This window comes from Sphaeramia orbicularis, chromosome 1 (genome assembly GCF_902148855.1).
Source record: "Sphaeramia orbicularis chromosome 1, fSphaOr1.1, whole genome shotgun sequence".
Classification (NCBI taxonomy): Eukaryota; Metazoa; Chordata; class Actinopteri; order Kurtiformes; family Apogonidae; genus Sphaeramia; species Sphaeramia orbicularis.
This window is the reverse complement of record NC_043957.1, coordinates 11,201,059-11,220,933: the sequence shown is the minus strand read 5'-3', so window position 1 is coordinate 11,220,933 and position 19,875 is coordinate 11,201,059. Positions and strand designations below refer to the sequence as shown.

The 19,875-nt window shown below is 38.0% G+C and overlaps 1 protein-coding gene across 5 annotated transcripts; it reads right to left on the bottom strand.

Moving 5' to 3' along the window:
- Positions 1–6,929: 6,929 nt before the first annotated feature.
- On the bottom strand, positions 6,930–16,980 carry LOC115424805 (flocculation protein FLO11-like). Of its 5 annotated transcripts, XM_030142441.1 has the most exons (6): positions 16,556–16,979; positions 13,745–13,902; positions 13,189–13,282; positions 10,591–13,046; positions 10,351–10,482; positions 6,930–9,855 (listed from the first exon to the last, which is right to left on the bottom strand). In XM_030142441.1, exons 1-6 carry the CDS (start codon positions 16,824–16,826, stop codon positions 8,137–8,139), a joined length of 4,830 nt encoding a protein of 1,609 aa, XP_029998301.1. In that variant the 5' UTR covers positions 16,827–16,979; the 3' UTR covers positions 6,930–8,136. The 5 variants fall into 5 exon arrangements, with proteins under 5 accessions (XP_029998301.1, XP_029998099.1, XP_029998156.1 ...); XM_030142239.1 differs by having other exon boundaries at positions 10,351–13,046; XM_030142296.1 differs by having other exon boundaries at positions 10,351–13,046; positions 13,201–13,282.
- Between the last annotated feature and the right edge of the window lie 2,895 nt (positions 16,981–19,875).

Genomic DNA, 19,875 nt, shown 5'->3' with positions numbered 1-19,875 from the left:
TGAATCCTTGCCCACACACACATACCTCCCTTTGCTCCACCCATTCTACTTATCATTATGTGAGTGTGTGAACATGAATGTAAATCTGACAAGAGATAACAAAATAGCAGGAAAATTGAGGCCTAATTAACATAACAGAAACAAAGATATGAGTGTTTGGGCTGAAATATAATATGTGAACTGTTTTTTTTTTTTTTTTTGACACCACACATTTGTCCACATGCATCGACGCGGTGGTTTGAATTCACACAGACATCTTCTGTTTGACTATTTCAGCTGTCTTGTTGTATAGCCATGAGAAATTCCATTAGTTAATTAAAAATTACAATGCTGACATTAAATTCATTTCACAAGAGAAATAGACTGAAACTGTTGTAATTAGGCTAAATATTTCACAAGAATATATTTTGATTTTGAAGCCACTAATAAACCAGATAAAATTGAGTTAAATCTACTAAATGTGGGGTCTGCAGATTATGACTAGCTCATAGCCTGACTCCTGTACATTGGTCTCCATGCCTTTAACTGAGTACAGGTAGATGAACAAGGAAGGGCAAGACAGAGGCTACTGGTTAAGGTAAACAATGTTAGGGCCTGAATTTAGAGTTGGACCCTTAAAGTAGTGGCTGAGGCAGACTGAGTTTGGCAAAAACTTGGTGTCTTTACTAGAAGTAAATGTTGGTTGAGGACAAAAGGCTGCAGTATTGTCAGGGGAACACAGATGGAATGGCACAGCAAAGATCCAAAAACAGATAGTTGGAGAACAAGAAAGTGAGAAACTGGTGAGTCTGCTTTGGAGCAGGGCTTATATGCATGGGAGACAATGATTGCACACAAGTATTGCATGTCAGCAGCACATAGAGTGTAACCACACTTCCTCATACACACCTGCAGGGATGAGATAACAAAGGGAAGGGGGAGAGAGAGCAAAACCAGCAAACAAAACATAAACACCACAAAGGAGACTAAAGTGGATTGCACCACTGGATGTTCCTCATGATGTGAATTAAACTCCAGATACAGTATAATAGCTTTATGGTTGTTTCATCTCTCACATTCAAAAACATCAAAATGTCTCCTCCCACTCCTGATGTGAAATTCTGCATGTATTTAGAAGCAAAATGAAAAAAAAAAAAAAAAAAAAAAAAAGAAGCAAAATGAATCCTCTACTCTTCGGTCTGGAGCATTCATGGTTTCCAAAAAAAAAAAAGTCAAATTTCAACATTTCCCCCCATGGAACAGTACTCTCATTCCTATTCACATAGATATAGATAGATTCAATATAGATCATATAGATTCAACTTCACACACAACTCCACACACCTGTCAAATGCAGAAGTTCTCTGACGACACCACCATTGTTGGCTGTGTGTCTGAAGGGAATGAACAGGAATACAAAGGAGTCATCACTCACTTTGTGGACTGGTGTGAGCAGAACCACATGCTCCTTAACAGCGGGAAAACAAAGGAGATTGTGATTGACTTCCGCAGGTTATCCATGATGGATGTCAGCTTTGCTATCATCCGTCTGTCTGCCACCTCCTCAATGGAATCCAGCAAGCAGCCTAGGACAGAGCCGGCTCTCTTTATCAGTTTATTGAGTCTCTTCCTGTCTCTGTCTGTACTGCCCGCTCCCCAGCATACGATGGCGAAGTGTTCTGCAGAGGCCACCACAGTATCAAAGAATGTCCAGAGTAGAACTCCGCTCACTCTGAAGGACCTCAGTCTCCTCAGCAAGTGGAGGCAACTCTGGCCCTTCTGTGTTGTCAGTCCAGTCCATTTTATTGTTGAGGTGAACACCCAGGTACTTAAAGGTAGGGTGCGAGAGCATTTTTTTTATTACATTGCTTAAAATCCCCTTCACATCCCAATTACAACCAATTCATTAAATGCTGTTACACAAAAATACAAAAATTTAGTCACCTTTGGAACAGACAGGACTGAAAAAACACCATCCAGTCATTTAAAACATACAATCGAAATGCTTGAACGGTGATATGTCTATCAAACTCAACTGCCATTTGTCCCTCCCCCCTCTGCACATACCCCTCTTTGTGCATGAGGATAAACCTTCTTACTGACTGATGGGTATACATTATGTTTATGTTGACATAGTAGTCCTGTACTGTCCACAAAATGAAATGGTTATCAGCCCATTTGCCTTTTTAAGCTCCTTCAATGAACTAATTACGAGCATTGAAAACACACAAAAAATAGCAGAAACTGCAACTGTCCTGAATGTCAAGATTCAGACTAGAGCTATAAACCACTTGGAATCAGAGTTAATATTCATTAATGAATTAATTTATCTATTTATTGAGTCAGAATTTGCTGATGATGTTTGAAGACCATATTTTTAAAGAAACTAGATAGATAGATAGATAGATAGATAGATAGATAGATAGATAGATAGATAGATAGATAGATAGATAGATAGATAGATAGATAGATAGATAGATAGATAGATAGATAGATAGATAGATAGATAGATAGATATGGGAACATTTCACTGTTAACAGCAGCAACACAAAACAAACAAGTGCAAAGAAAAAGACTCTCAGAAAAAAAAAACACAAACAAGTGAGAAATGAAATATAAAAGAAAATGAGAAATTTGGTATTTATAGAAATATCTGTAGAAATGGATAATTAATTTTTTTAAATTAAAATTTAAATAGTATTTACATATTTGCATTGTGGTTGCACATGCATGTGGTGTGATATGGTGGTGGGGTGATGAGACAGTAACTAATTTGGAACCCATGGTTATATTACCAAGTACACAGCATTTCTCCAAAACATGTCTACCAGAGTTGTACCTCTAACCAATCCCTTCATGGCAATCGCAACACATTCCATCTGGTCTTTTTTTAAAATATGTCTATTTGAAAGTAAGGAATGTCACTTTCTGTAGGACTGCTTTATTTTAGCTTATGATGGTAAAAAAAAAAAAAATCAAGTAAATGTTTAGAAGAACTGTAGCAGGCTGCATCACAGCGGGTGTAATTGCACTATTTCAGCTCCTCCTTCAACGCACATTTTCACCATCAGTATTCCCGCTTTAAATAATTTCAACTTGTCCTTCAAAGATTGCAGTTCATCGATTTACCTTTGTTCCCAGGTCAGAGTACCATTGCCTTCATCTATCACTTTGTGGAGAGTTTCAAGGGACTTCACTCAGGTTGCACAGTATTCAGTAGATGTCCACAAGCAGCTACTTATGTTTCACATTAATAGAACCTTAAGATGGGGAATATGTGAACATTACACTTATAAATTCTAAATTAATTTTGATAGCCATCAGACAATTCTTCTGTTAAAAGTTTTCATAAAATATATTAAATCACAGAGCACATATAGTTGATATAATATGTGGCTGGCGTAAAATGTTATTGATAGCTCCATGTGGAAAAGCAAATTAATTCGTAAACTGTATGTTTTTAATGAGGGCGATGTAAATGCTATGTAGTCTCTGCGCTACAACATCACCATCTAGTGGTGTCTAGTCTATCAGGAACATCCCACTGAGATATAAATGTGTGGTGCCTTGTCTGGCAAAATGGATGAAGACCCAATGTTTGATCTTTGATCTTTTATTTTCCACATCTTGAAACTGTTACACAGATGAAAATAAATCTATATACTGCTATACTATAGTAGAACATTGTGTTTTCACCTTATTTCAGAAATGGAATTCATTGCCTCACAGTAAATCCTGTTTAAGTTATCCCATTCAGTAATTTAATGAATTCACGACTAAATGTTAAGAGTAAGTATATTCAGATTATCACTTGTTTAAATATTGACTCCACAAACACAGAATATGAAATTAGTTTCTGATTTCAATCCAACCCAATCCAATTTTATTTATATGGTGCCAAAACATAACAAAAGTTATCTCATGACACTTTACAAATAGAGCTGGTCGAAACCAGACTCACAAGCCAAACCAACAGAAACCCAGCAGAATCCTCCAGGAGCAAACACTTGTGACTGGTGACAGTGGTGAGGAAAAACTTCCTTTTAACAGGCAGAAACCTGGAGCAGACCCTGACTCCTGGAAGATGGCCGTCTACCTTGACCAGCTGGGGTAAAAGAGAGAGGGTAAGGGAAGAGAAAAAGAGAGAGAGAGAGAGAGAGAGAGAGAGAGAGACTGGGGAGAGGGGGGGTTTCACATATTCTAAGCTCACCTACATCAAGTGTTATCCTCAGAGAAATGATTACAGTTCCTTTATCCATGCTTTTCTCTCTTGTTTTTACAGCCTCACCTTGAGAACCAGACAACATACTAATGCAACTCTGACCATCACCCTACTCGATAACAGACAATCACAGTCACAGACATCACTCTGAGTTTGCAAGTGAAGTTGTCCAGTGGTGTCAACTCCACTTACATTGTTCTAAGACTCTCAGACTCCCACAGAGCAAATCTTACAGGAAAGCATTCTCTTAAGTATAAATGGGATAACATTATGCACCTGAGTCTCAAAGCGTGTTACAACTGAAGCTGCACCTTCAGAAGTTGGACTTGAACTTGGATTCATGCTCACATTTCCTGCCTTTCTTTTGTTTGTGTCCAGTCTTAAGTAATATTCTAATTTTCTGAGATACTGAATTTGGGTTTTCATTATCTATAAATTCTAATCATCAAAATGAAAAGAAATACACACTTGAAATATATCAGTCTGTATGTGATGAATCTATAAAGATGTTTCACTTTTTAAATTGAATTACTGAAAGAAATATATATTTTATGATATTCTTATTGAGATGCACCTGTTTAACAAACCTAGAAATTGAAATTAGCAGATCTGTCATAACTGCTGAAAGTCACTGTAATAATGAAGAACCTGACAGCTGCTTGTTTAAACAGGCCTGTATGTGCAGATGCATAGTTGTGTCCCCTACTAAGATGACAGCAACTTTGGGAGCAACTTGTACTATGCTTTGTGATATGAGTGTGTGTGTGTGTGTGTGTGTGTGTGTGTGTGTGTCTATATATATATATATATATATATATATATATATATATATATGTATATATATATGTATATATATATGTATATATATATATATATATATATATATATATATATATATATATATATATATATATATAGGGTGGGGAAGCAAAATTTACAATGAACATTTAGTTGTTTTTTCTCAGCAGGCACTACGTCAGTTGTTTTGAAACCAAACATATATTGATGTCATAATCATACCTAACACTATTATCCATACCTTTTCAGAAACTTTTGCCCATATGAGTAATCAGGAAAGCCAACGTCAAAGAGTGTGTGATTTGCTGAATGCACTCGTCACACCAAAGGAGATTTCAAAAATAGTTGGCGTGTCCATAAAGACTGTTTATAATGTAAAGAAGAGAATGACTATGAGCAAAACTATTACGAGAAAGTCTGGAAGATACTATTAAAGAAGAATGGGAGAAGTTGTCACCCGAATATTTGAGGAACACTTGCGCAAGTTTCAGGAAGCGTGTGAAGGCAGTTATTGAGAAAGAAGGAGGACACATAGAATAAAAACATTTTCTATTATGTAAAGTTTCTTGTGGCAAATAAATTCTCATGACTTTCAATAAAGTAATTGGTCATACACTGTCTTTCAATCCCTGCCTCAAAATATTGTAAATTTTGCTTCCCCACCCTGTATATATATATATATATATATATATATATATATATATATATATATATATATATATATATATATGTATGTATATATATATATATATATATATATATATGTATATGTATATATAAAATAGCTTGTGGTGCGGCTCCCCTCATGAAATGCTGTCCTGTGTGATTGCCCGGTCCACTCATCTCCGAAACCGCCCCTGATTGCATCTTTGACCAGATGCCAAGTTCGTGCCTCAGATCAGACACACGCTTTTGTTTCACATGCACATTTCACCTAAACCCATTACCTGCTAGGGCTGGTCGTATTAATCTAAATATCGATAGTATTAATACCAAGGTGAGTATCGGTATCACATCGATGCTAGTGTCATGAGATCGATACTTTTGTTGCAGTTCCTCTTCTATACAGTACGTCCAGCAAATTTCTTGAATTTCCTCACAGGGTTCATGACGCAGCTTCTCTCCTCGTCTGTCTGTCTGTGCAAACAGAACTGTTATTATTTTTATACTTACATTGTTTTATAGTGTAGTGAGTAAATTTAAAAAAAAAACATATTTATTTGCCCAAAATTTTCTGTCCTGTTTTATCATAATCAACTAACTAAAGGCAAAATCACAAAATTATCCAATAATCATGAAATTTCAAGTAAAAAGTATCACTATCGGCAATACTAACCCTGTATTTACTTGGTATCAAATCGATACAAAAATTCCCAGTATCGCCCACTCTTACTACCTGCCTGGCACCTGGCTCATCCTGCTCCACCCCTTTCCAGTGACAGACAGAAAAACCAGTGTTAAAGTTTGACTGACAGCTAGTTGACAATTTCATCTTGGGAGGGGGGCAGGACACTTAGAATTTTGATTGGGTGGAAATTAGCTTGCAAGAGACATGTTGGAGACACCTGATGTAAATAAACTACACCGCATTTTATGTAACAAAAATGTCCAGTGGCATGCAAAGTGCTTTTAAGATATACCATGTCCTAATGAAGGAACATGAGCATTACAAAAGCGTACTTGTGGAACAGTAACGAATAACTCTAAATAATGACTTATTCAGAGTAATTCTCTTTGTGAGATGGGTACAAAGGGACTTTCCTCAAGATTTACAGGCACCAAGCTAATATGCATACTTCCTTAAAATGGGGTTTTATGTTAGACATGTAGAATGGATCAGTAGCAGGACTTCAAGACCAGCTAAACAAAAAAAAATTACCCAAAGACTTGCCAAAACAGTGCCAACAAAAGGAATAAAAAGGAAAACACATTAACAGAATGAAATTTTTATTTTAGGTTAAATCAGGTGTGAAATGGAAATTCTCCACATATTTACAAGCAATAGACAGTAATGCTAAACAACGTGTGTAATAACTGACAGGCACTCGTCCTCTTCAGTGTTTGGAGACTCAACAGAAAAAAGGGAATAAATCTGGAAACATACAATGAATTTCTTTAAAAAAAAACTGTGTGACATTAGAAACTGGAAAGTCTGCTTAAGCTGAAGAATATATCAACTCAAGCTCCAGAGTGGCAGAGAAAAAAAAAAAAAGTCTGAAATATTCAGATGGTTTAATTCAGCCCCAGTGTATCAGGGTGTTGGAGAATGAACCAACAGTACAGTACTTCGACTGTATTAAAAAGTAAAATCTAGACATTTTGTGGCCTTCTAAGCAAATACCAACTCAGGTGCCAATAAAATAAAAAAAAAAATCAGCATTGAAGTCTGTCTAATATGAGACAAACAATATAATAAATTAAATATTGCCGTTAAAGAAATCAGTCAGTACTTGACATAAAACAATCAAAAAAAGAAAAAGGGCCTTCTCTAAAACATCAATCTAGTCTTATTAACCTAAACTGCATGAAAAACTGTCACTTTTAACAGTATCTGAGTTAAACAGCATCTGAGTGCAGGGACTTTCTAGACTTATTTTATGTTCGCAAGGTAACCTTCCAATTTTTTCCTGTATTTTCTACATAAACTATAGCCATCTCCATATCAACATAATCTTTTAAAGCCCTGAAGAATCAAATAGTTTTTTCCAGACTCAAAAAAGACATTTGTCTCCCAAATGTACAAAATACACTATGAACATATAGAAAATGTACAGTTTTTAACCAACCGTTTCCACTAGCAGAACAATGTTTAATCACATTTTCAGGTTTTCACAAGGAGCTGCACATGGCATCCTTTTGCACTAATTTCACAAAAACAACTCATTACTTTTCCAAAGAAAAAAAAGATTTTAAAAAATCCATAGTCCATTTGGAGTCCTGATAAGTTCGGTAAAGGTGAGGTTAAAGAAATCTTTTGTGGATAAAGCAAAGTAATTTCAGTTCACAATTTATGTTGTGTATGAAAAGACAAAACAGTCCCAAATCAAACATATGAATTCTCATATTCTAAGAATTTAAACATCTTACTATGAAATTGCTTGTTCTCTGCAAATAGGACATCTTTAGACATCCATTTTTCATTGAATTTTATGTACATTCCTTAAATGTTTTTTCAGGTGACTTGACTGTGTGAAGCGCTTAGCACACTGTGGACAAGAATGTGGTTTCTCCCCTGTGTGAATATACTTATGTCTCTTCAGGTTGTTAAAGTCTAAAAATCCTTTCCCACAGAATGGACACCAGTGTCTCTTCTCGCCATTGTGCCATCTCAAATGCACATTGAGGTCTGCTCTTCGTGGGAATTTTCTTTCACAGAGGTTGCAATGGAATGGTTTCTCTCCAGTATGAATCCGTATGTGGCCTTCCAGGTCTCGTTCTGTGAAGAATCCCTTTTTACAAACCTTGCAGTTAAAAGGTCTAACCTTGCCATGAACCATTTGGAGGTGTTTAGTGAGGCAGAAAGTATAAACAAACCCTTTCCCACACTTTGGGCAGACATGAATCCTTCCATTGCGGTGCACCCTGTCATGCCGTTTAAGACCCTTAGAGTCCAGAAAGGACTTTCCACAGAGCTTGCAAGAAAAAGGCCGACTACGGGTGTGAAGACCAACGTGGTTCTCTAGGGCTGCACTGGTACTGAAGACTCTGCCACATGCCCCACATTGGTTCCTGAGCAGACGGCCACCGATGACTGATAACGGCTGCAATGGTGATATGATGGGAGGTGCTCTGACAGGTATAGGGTAGAGAGTAGGACTTGGGGGATATATTATTTGTTGATTCTGGCACTTTGTCTCTTTTTTTGACTTGGCTTCTCCTGTGGGTGATGCTTCACTGGCTGGCAGTAATGGAGGGGTCCATATACCTTTAACTATTACTTTTTTCACACCCTTACAGCCTGCCTGGTTTTCTGTTAACTGGCGTCTTTTACCGCCAATCTGCAATGACTGTTTAGACTTAGACTGTTGAGACTTAGCCAACTTCCTAGTGTTTACTATTTTCAGCGTATTTTTACAGACTGTATCATCTTTAATTAGTCTGGGTTTTTTGGAAAGAGCAGATTCCCCAGATTTTTTAGGATTGGTGACATCTTGATTGAGTCTTGGCCACCTAGCACTTGGAGAACCAGTTTTAATATTTGTTTTTTTAGAAATAGATGTACTATATCTCCCAGGACTGACAGCATTTAATTTCCTCTTAACCTGTTTTGCATCAGGAACATCTTTAGAGACTGTAGACCTCCTACGAGTGAGAGGAGTGGAACTAATGCTTGAAAACAGACAAGTGGTTCCACTTTTACTGAAACCTGACTTGCTTGGACTAACACTAGCAGATTCAGTGGTTTTAATTCTAGATGAAGAATTTGGACCTCTAGAAGTACTATCATTCTTTTTACGGTTAGCAGTTTCTCGGGTTGAACTACATAGTCTAAGACCAAGAGCAAGTTTTCTGATATCCTTTTCAAGACTAACTTTATTTGCAGATAATTCAGAGCCTCCAGTTATTGGTTCATTTTCACAAGGTCCAGATCTCCCTAGAGGAATAGATTTGGAGTCATCAATTTCTTCAGGATTAACATGTACACTACCCTGATCTTTATCATTTGGGTCATTATTGTCTAGTTTTGTTTTTTGGGGGGCTATACTTGTAGTCTCTATTTCTACTGGTGTTTCTGCTTCAGATCTCCTAGCTTGTAAGTGGGCTTTGAGGTGACTTCTGAGTCGAGCCACAAGACAATTTTTCTGCAAATTCCTCCCATTGCCAGCACTAATATCTTCAGAGGAGTTAGAGGAGACCTATAGAGAAAAAAAAAAAAGAAAAAAAAAAACAGAAAAGGATACTTCAGTCATCCTAGTACTATGCATATTACTTAAAAAATTAAGAAACTCTAACCATGTGTAGGTGACAGGCATCAATACTGTTACAATGTTCATAGTACCAATGTAACTGTATAGTTTAATATGACAAAGGAAAAGTTGCCTCATTCTTAAAGGCAGATACAATACTGACATTTTGGAGTTTATTACTGACAGCTAGTTTACCCAAAAAAGATTACACAACATCTAAAATTTACCATCTTTGACTATAGCAGAAATTGGACAACAGCTGAACATCCAAAAGTAACCATTTCACCACAAAATCAGTAATTTGATTAAGAAGATGGCAGTCAATAGCTACTATCATTCCAAAGCTCTGTCCATACCAATAGATTGTAAGACATATTGGTGCTAATTATTCACTTAAACGATACAAAAAAAAAAACAAAAAAAAACCCTGAAAATTGAAATTACCTCTTTTGGAGCTTGACCTATAGGTGAAATCTCCAACTGTGCCAGGAACTGGGATTTTGTCATCTGTAAATGAGGATCTGATGCATCCTTGGGCGTGATGGGGGATAGCTTTATGAGGCCTGCTGACTGGTTCTGTTGTACAATAGAGTCATTTTGTAGCACACAATCTTGTGCACCATCACTATTTATACTGTCTTCCAGTGAAAACTGACAGGATGATGTAGTTGATAGCTCACTTACACCGATCGCTGCTGGTTCTGACACTGGGGGCTGTGTAGAGGCTGAATTCGTGGGCTTTAGAGAATCACTTGCATCTTCTGAAATCTGTGACACATCCAAGTATGGACAGATTTCTGAGGACTCTGGCATGTCTGAAGGAGAGCTGGTTTGTTCTCTACTATTTCTTGATTTGTCCTGTGGTAAAAGTGTCTCTTCTGAACTGCTTGGTTCTTGTGTAGGGATAAATGTTTTAGACAATTCATTTGATAAGAGTCTTGAAACTAGGACTGTTTCTTCAGTTGATATTGTAAATGGCAGTCTAGTTAATCTGACCACTGCAGGTTTTTTCTGTTTGCTAGGGAGTGGAATGTCTGCCACTGATAATGCTTCTTCAGACTTTGGTGGAGCAAATGTTTCTAGAGAGGCAGAGGGTTCTGTGGATGCCTCTGCTGTTTCAGAAACTGATTCAGTTGGTTTTTGTGAATCCAAGTTGTCAGAAACATTATGTCTATTTTGAGACATTGTGCAAACTTTATTCGAAACTGTGCCTGCATCTACAGTGTTTAACTGATGAGACAAAGAATGTATCTGTGGTGGTGGAACTGTAACATGTAGTTCTGAGGTGTTAAGTGTATTTGTAGAAATACTTGACTGTTGTGATGATGAAACTAAAAGTGGTGATGACAACAAAACAGTAGGAACTGGTTCAGGTGGCTTTGCAGTCAAAACAAGTGTCTGCTGTTTCTGTGATACCACAGGTGATATTTGTCTTGGTATTATAATTATTTTCTGTGGTGGTCGAATCATTGACTGATTGACTGTTGAGGTGACAGCTGTCTGTGCCAAAACAACAGGCGGTGGTTTTGTAGCTGTGATAATGATTGTTTTCTGAGGAACAGAAGAGAGGAGAGGTGGTCCATGGGGTACAGCAGCAACTGTAGATGATGGAGGTGAATGAGTCTTCTGTGCAGATACAACTGCTGACACAACAGCAGAAAGCTGTGCTGAAGACAGGGCATGTGCCTTTAATGAGGATACAAATATATTGTGAGGAGCTGGATTGTTTTCTGTTGTACTTATTGCTGACGTTGATACAGGAGGGGCAAAGATTTGCCGACTTGTCTGCGCTCTTGCTTGAGATACCAAAGTTGATAGCGGTTCTGTAGGTAAATTATCCCTGGAAGCAGAGACGTCACGCTGGTGACTCTCAACCTTGATGGGAGCCTTGCTTTCACTGGTTTGTGTAGCATGTGAAGTTAAACAAGCGGCACTGACGGTTTCTTCTGATGGTTGTGACTGTTCTATTATAGGCAGACTACATTCCACTTCCACTTGCGGAGGGAGTGGTGTCTCCCTGAGGGCAGGGACCTCATCAACTGTTTGCAAGGCAGGCACACAAGGAACACCCTGCGCTTGAGACTGTGTCATTGTTGATGAGCAAGAACCTGCATTTTCCCGACGTGACTGATACATAGCTTCAACTAACAGCATTGCATCCTCAAGAGTCACAGAGGTCCGGCGTCCTCTTGGCCGAAGCGATGGCGCTTGAGATAACTTGGGTGTTTGAATGTGTTGTATTTTATTTGCAGGTAAACTTTCATTGGCTGGGACGACATCACCTTCCATTTCTACCAAATGTCGTTTAGATTCAGGGAGGTGTTCTTTTCTAGAACAAACTGGCAGAGTACCAACATTACTGCTTTCGAGATCTTTCAATTCAGTCTTTTTCCTTTTGTGGAGAGATTGATTGATGATGGATATAGTATCCTTGGGCTGCACATAAGGTGCTGGATTTGGTCCAGTATTTGCTGTGTCAACTGGGCAAGAATTCTCTGTTGCAGAAGCAGGAGTATTCACTTCATTCTGGTCCATGTGATCACCGATAGATGGAGACTGAATATCTTTAAGCGGCTGCTGCTGGGATTTTCTTTGTTTTGCTCTTCTGGGAAGCCTGCCTCTTTTCTGAATTGAGGACTTTTCAGGTTGGGAACTAGATGCACCTTCTGTTAAGCCACTTTCTAATTCCTCACAATTTACATTTTTGAAAGTTGTGGGCACTTCCAACTGGTCCACATCTTGGTGTACATCTGCACATTGTTGCAAAGTAATACTGGCACAATTATTAACCGACACATCAGCTTCTCTTTGACTTTCCTGGTAGACTGATACCAGTGGCTCTTTTTGAGGGGGTTCAACTACTAACTTCTCCTGATAATCCTCCAAATGTTTTTCTGTAGATATAGTGAGACCTCCCTCTATTTCCCTTTCTGATAAATTATGAAGGGTTTCTGACTTTGCATCTTGTGTTATAAGTCGTTGGATGACTGACAAATGCTCTGGTTGACAGGACTCTGTATTCGTTTGTAATGTTTCATCGTTTTCCAAATGGCAAAGCTTGAGCGCCAAAGGGTCACGCAGTGACATGACTTCCTTTATGAGAGGTCCTTCAGTTTCACAAGCAGATGGTAGTAGTGAACCTAAGCACAGTAGTAACATTTTATTATTAAACACTGTTCAATGGAAGTGTTTAAAAAAACAAAAGCCATTATTTTGTGTTGTTTCTGTTATGATAGAATTAAAATTGTATTCATGATGTTAAAGTCACTTTTAACTACTTACCTGCATTATTACCTTGGACTTGCCTGCAGACCACAGTGAGATCAGTATCCTCCTCCTCCTCCTCCATCAAAGAACAAGAATCACCACAAAATTCCTGCAGAGGGGTGACATACAATTTTTTAGAAATCATGAACACTAGTGATGTCCCAATCTGGATTTTTTTTTGCTTCAGATCCAATTTTTTTTATGATTAGTTTTGCCCATACCAATACTTTTTAATATTAAATTTGGTTAGGGTTGGGGTAATGGGTGTACTGCCCCCCTTCGGGGAGTGTATTTTAAGTTTACACATCTTGCAAGTTGCTGCCTGACTTTCGTTGCTTTCCAGAGAAAAGTATTCCTACACAACAAACATGTTCCATGATGTTTCGTTTTTATTTACGGCAGCCGTTAAGCGAAATGACACTGAAAATTCATGTTAAAACTGGATCCCTCAAATGACTAAATCCGATCCAATCTTCTAAAAATGCCAGATCAGCAGACTATACCGATCTTTAGACAAGATAATCAGTAATTAACACTACAATCAATTTCTGTCACAAACATACATACTTGCCTCTTTGACAACTCTAAGTGCTACCTGACAGTTTTCCTCCTCGCTGGTTTCACCATGGTGCTTCTTTTGCAGAATGGAGTGCATCTTCTCCAGGTCAGATGATGAGGAACCCAACAGCTCACAGTTATCTACTATACTATCTTGTAGAGGAACAAGCTCTGTAAAAACATGCAAAAAAATAAAACTTGTGGTTATTGCACCTTGAACAGCTAGTGGCAAAACCGAAGTACTGTACTGTGATTTAATGTTTAAAAAAATGTTGAAGTAGTATTTTTTGGTTACAGATGTGAATGTAAAACAAATATTAGAAAGAATTATTTGATGTCTTTTAAAATGTTGTTTGTATCTTCTTAAAGATAATCTGATTATATCTTCTAGAGCCCGAGCGATTAATCCGCTGGGGGATTAATCGGGCCAATTATACCACATCACCAATTAATCAACATCGGCCAATATGTAGCCGACATATTAACTTTATTTGCTGCGCGGAGATTCTGTCACTCGCTGCTCCTGTGTGTGTGCTGCCCAGAGAATAAGAGGAACTTTAAAGCGAGTTAGTTTCACTTTCACTCCTGCTCGGACAATGATGCTATCACCCCACACACACAATCACGGAGCTCCCCCACCCCCACACGCGCGTGCACGCTCTGACACTCTCACAAGGATGGACTGCTTATCCCCCCCTGCTCCGCCCCCCCACCCCGGCGAAAGTCACGGACCACTACCGTGTACTCTGACGAGGATGGACCGCTATCCCCCACCGTCTTATGAGGTATTCACCCCCCCACACACACCCATGTCCGTGCACTTCCTGTCTCCCACACAGTTTCATTCTGCCGGCAGGCCTGGGTGTTAACAGTGTAGGAGAGACTGGGGAAAGTTGTAACACGGGTCAGTTGTAACTCTTGCAATTGCTCCAATTAGGAACAACTTAGGACTCACCCAATTCCCTGTGCACATGCTCAGTTTAGTCCTTAGTCCACATGGGAAGTTGTAGTGCCGTGAGGCAGACACATCAAAATTTGTGAGTGAAACATAATTGTGTGGAAAGTAATATTTTTTGCTCTAATTATTTTTGTGATTGCATAGTTTGCATTTGAAAGTTGTGTAAATTCTATTTGTGAGATAAAGATTTATGCAACTGTTTATCCACCTGTCCACAATTATCTAATATAAGATTATTATATCCTGTGTAGATCAGTGTTCTCATTTCATATATCAGCCAATATCAGATACCGGCTGATATATTGGATATCGGCTTTTTTTTAGCCCCCCAATATCGGTATCGGCCCCAAAAATCCCATATCGGTCGGGCTCTAAACATCTTCTATGATAAATTTGAGAAATTACTAAAAGAATATAACCTAAAGAAAGAGATCATTATTATGGGACATTTTAACATCAACTGGGAGGACATATCTGACAGAAAAAACTCAAAGGAATTACTGCTAAGTTTGAGCGGGTCGAAATGATTAAGGAGCCCACAACAATTACCACTATACAAAAATCGATATATTCATTAATCATCCAGACAAAAGTATAAAATCTTTTAATATGTTAACTGGTCTTTCTTATCCTGGTGGCTAGAAAAATAAGTAAAACATGTGAAAAAGTAAGCAAAGCTTACTAATAACCCTGCTCAGTCACAAAACACTTTGCCCCTCCTGCCAACTGAAACCCTGCCTACCCAGGGATTAATTTTGAGCCTTAACTTTCAATCTTTTCCAAAACTTTCTAATTTTTTTTTTTTATGCAAAAAGTGGAAGAAAGGCACATGAAAAAACATGGCGTGAAATTTTAAAAGAATCGGGTGAATAGTGTCAAACAAATTGATTGGACAAATTTTCTAAATTGAAATTTTCAATAATTTGTAAAAATCCAAAAATTGAAATTCAACCATGAAACTGTGCACTGCACCTCTCTTAATGGTAAAGAACATGAGTGTCAAATTTGAAAAGATTCAGGTGAATATTGTTCATGAAACGGGTTGGAAAATAATCTCAGCTGGATGGATGAAATTCCTGGTATGTCTACATACTCTAAAATGACAATGTTGTGGTGTCTCTTACAGTTTACTGCCTAAGACACCTTCAGTGTCTAACAGCTAATATTATGCCTCTCAAGTCAAACTTCTGACTTTGAAAGAAAATGGCCCGAGAGATTTAAAGAAATGAATAATGAAATCCCACCAACTGATAGTTCAGTGATCCAGGTTTATTAATTATTAGTCATTATTTTCTTCAAGGTTAATGCTTGAGAGTCCTTACATTTTTTATGGGCGGAAACGTTACATGCATCAATGCAAAGTTAGCCAGCAACACTGCCAAAAACATGTACTCTCCATGAAAAAGGAAACACCCCACATATTTTGCTTTTCGTGTGATGATTATCATGTAAAGGTTTTATAAAACAGATGAATCACTACTTCCGGTCACCAAACAACACAACTAATTAAGAAATATTAAAATTCGCAACCCCCAAACGCGCAATTTTCAGGAAATGTTGGATTATTATTATTATTATTATTTTTTTTTTTTAAGACGAATGTTAATTCAGCGCGGACGTGTGCGGCTACGGAACACGGCTAACCTCTACTAGAAGACAAGTTAGCATGGTATGGTTTCCCTCTTCTTTTGGGTCCCACACTTAAGACGTCAGATTTGCTCGGCACGGCACGGCTCTACACGACCCACAGAACACAGTACAGTCAAAGGGACGGGTCCACGTACTTAACAAATCGTTATCAGAAAATAATCTAGCTAGTTTTAGCTCCTATTTGATATTATCCAACGGACTGTTTTCTTAACTCACCACATTGAACCGCCGAGTCACGTTTCTCAGATGAGCTGGGTGTCCGGGGAAGACTCTCCGTGTCCCCAGTGCCATCATTCGGTTGGCTTTTGTCATTCTCAATCTGGTTGCATCTTATTTTTAAGTGCTCGTTCTCTTTCCTGATTGTGGATATCTCTGCCTTCAGTTCATCGACCATAGTTTCGAAAAGTTTGGTGGTCTCTGCCACCGCACTCTTGATCATAGTCTCCATGAGAGAGGCGTACTTCGACTGGAAATCGTCCGCTGCCATCGTGGTATATTTACTTTTCACCCGTATTTCTAGATACACTTATGTTCCACAGTATATTTACTGTGTGATTAATTAAAACGTAGCTTTTGGAGCACAGTCAACATGGCTTCTTCAGACGGGAAACCTGGTCGCTGTTGTGTAGTTGTGACGCACGAAGTGGGGGTGGGGTGGCGGGCTGCTTCTTCTTCGTCCAGTGATTTCCGGTGAGCTGCACACTAAAGACCATATGCTGCCCCCTGCAGAATAGGAAGTGCAACTTCAATTCCAATTTGTGCGAATGCGGATGTATTCTACGAACTTTGTCCAGTTAAAACCACTGAAGCCACAGGTCCTTATTTTGGAAACATAATTTCTCACCTCACAGAAACTACATCTGAAAAAACAGAGATATATTATACAACACAGATCTTTATTTTTGGAAAACTTTTTTGCTCATGGCATTTTTTTAGATACACAACTTTTCAATTCATAGGGTATTTTACTCTCTGAAAGTTTGGCATCCCTGTACCACCAAGGGAATATGCACAGGTATTTGATGCTATTCCGTCCGGTGTGATAATGCTTCTCAAAAATTCTGCAGATCCTGAACTGCATCTGTTGAATTTTAACCTTGCTGATCTGAATAAATTTGTTTTTTCTGAATAAAACAGAATAAACAACTGCAATGTATGTGGTTTATTCCAAAAGAATGTTGTCTCTTTTCCGAATGTGGTTTCCAGACCTGAAATGAAGAAAATCTGGTGTCTGCCTTCTAAGTATTTAACTATAAGTAAGATAAAAGAACCCCCCAAGAGATAGGAGAGCCTTGGGATGCATAAATTTGCACCACAAAGTACATGTGAACGAATAGCTCAGTAAATAACACTGCAGTCTATGATGTTCAAAGCCTGCAGGAATGCTTGCATTTTTTGCATTTTACTTGTTCAAACAGGGCGTGTGGTGCTAGGGACCCCGGTAGAAGAATCTGCAATCGATAAAGAATTCTATCTTAGTCAAACAATTAATCAGTCAATCAGTTTTTATTTATATAGCGCCAAATCATAACAAAAGTTATCTCATGAAACTTGAGCTGGTCGAAACCGGACTGTCAAGCCAATTTACAGAAACCCAGAAGAATCCTGTCTTCAGAAGGTATTGTCTTCTGCCATCTCCACCCATTGGCTGACCACAAACAGGAAATAGAACTTTCCTGCCACATTTTGGATTCCTTAAGTTCTCACAGTCTTGCTGTTTTTTGCTTTGTTTGTTTTTTTCATTTGAGAAATTATATTATGGGCTAAAAGTATATTGTAATGCAATCAATCAATCAAATTTTATTTATATAGCGCCAAATCATAACAAAAGTTATCTCATGACACTTTACATATTGAGTTGGTCGAAACCAGACTCTAACTTAATTTACAGAAACCCAACAGAATCCTCCAGGAGCAAACACTTGTGACTGGTGACAGTGGCAAGGAAAAACTTCCTTTTAACAGGCAGAAACCTCGAGCAGATCCAGACTCCCGGAGGATGGCCATCTGCCTTGACCAGTTGGGGTTAGAGATAGAGGGTAAAGGAGGAGAAAAAGAGAGAGCGATAGAGATAGAGAGAGACTGTGATAGAGGGGTAGAAGGGGGGAAGTACGGGGAGACAAATGGATGCAGTTGATGCACAGATAACTGAACTCGAACTGTCAAAAGTAGATCAGCTGGTGTTACTATAATTACTAGAAACCAGAACAAAGGTCCATGACTGTTAATAGTACTACTACAAATACAAGTACTAACAGTGGATATACTACTGTTACAACAGTTAGTACAAATAATAGAAACCTCTACCATCTATTGAACTATATAATAAACACTATCATAACATATGGATAAGTGAGCGATGACGATGAAGGCAGGAGAGAGGCAGGACCATAGCAGCAGGTCCAGAGATGATCCAGGGAAAACCTGCAATGATCCTGGGAAAACCTGTAAGGCGATAAAGCACAGAGACTCCGGGGAAGAAGTCATGTCAGTAATATGTATTCACTGGGGCGTAAATAGAAGAGAAAATTAGGAGAGAAAAGGTCAGGGAGAAAGAGGAGCAGAGAGGAGGTCAGAGAGGAGGAGGAGCAGAGAAGAGCTCAGTGTATCCAGATGAGTCTCCCAGCAGTCTAAACCTATAGCAGCATAACTAAGAGCAGCCTGAGCCACCCTAACTATAGGGTTCATCAAAAAGGAACGTTTTAATGAAAAAAGGAACGCAAAAAACACTACTGAACATGTACCACGTAAAATGTTTCTGAAAATTGATTAGTAATGCCATACACTACTGTGTTACAGCAAAAAGTAATCTGTTATTGTAATGCATTACTTTTGTAACGCGTTACTCCCAACACTGTTGACAACATATTTTTTTTAAAAACAAGTTGAAAGATGAAATATCATGTTGTTTTAACCTGAAAATGTCCTTTAAAATATACATCATTTCATAAAGGTGGTGACTAAATACATGCCTGAATAGTATTCACTGTTTTATTATAAATGGTTCTTGAATCCTTCAAACAATTTAGGACTATCCTTATCCTGGACCGTACTTATCTTGTCCATTTTGTCTTCACATTTCAGGTATTTGAACTTATATTTGCAAGCAATTTTTTATAATTCAGTGGGAAAAAAATGACAGCATACTATCTGCAGTAATTGTCCTCTGGATTAAAAAACAGCTGAGAAGTAGAAAATGGAAATGGAAAATCTCATTGTAACAAAACTTTTTTGTTTTTGCACTATACTTTTATTTATGCTGTGTTTTCTCTTCATAGAACTTCAAATCTTTTTTTTTTTTTTTACAGTACAGTAGCTTGTATTTGCTAAGTAGTATTCTGTCTAAAGTGAAATTCAGTATTTATGTTATTCTGAAAAAAACAGAAGTAAAGTATTAGCGCTTTGGGTTAAAGCAACACAGAAATACAATAAAGAAATAATTCAGTTTCATAAACATTTAGCCATAGAACATAAAAGACACAAAACATTTCCCAGTATTGGTGAACATATGTTCATCATGTTTATAGATTGTTGTC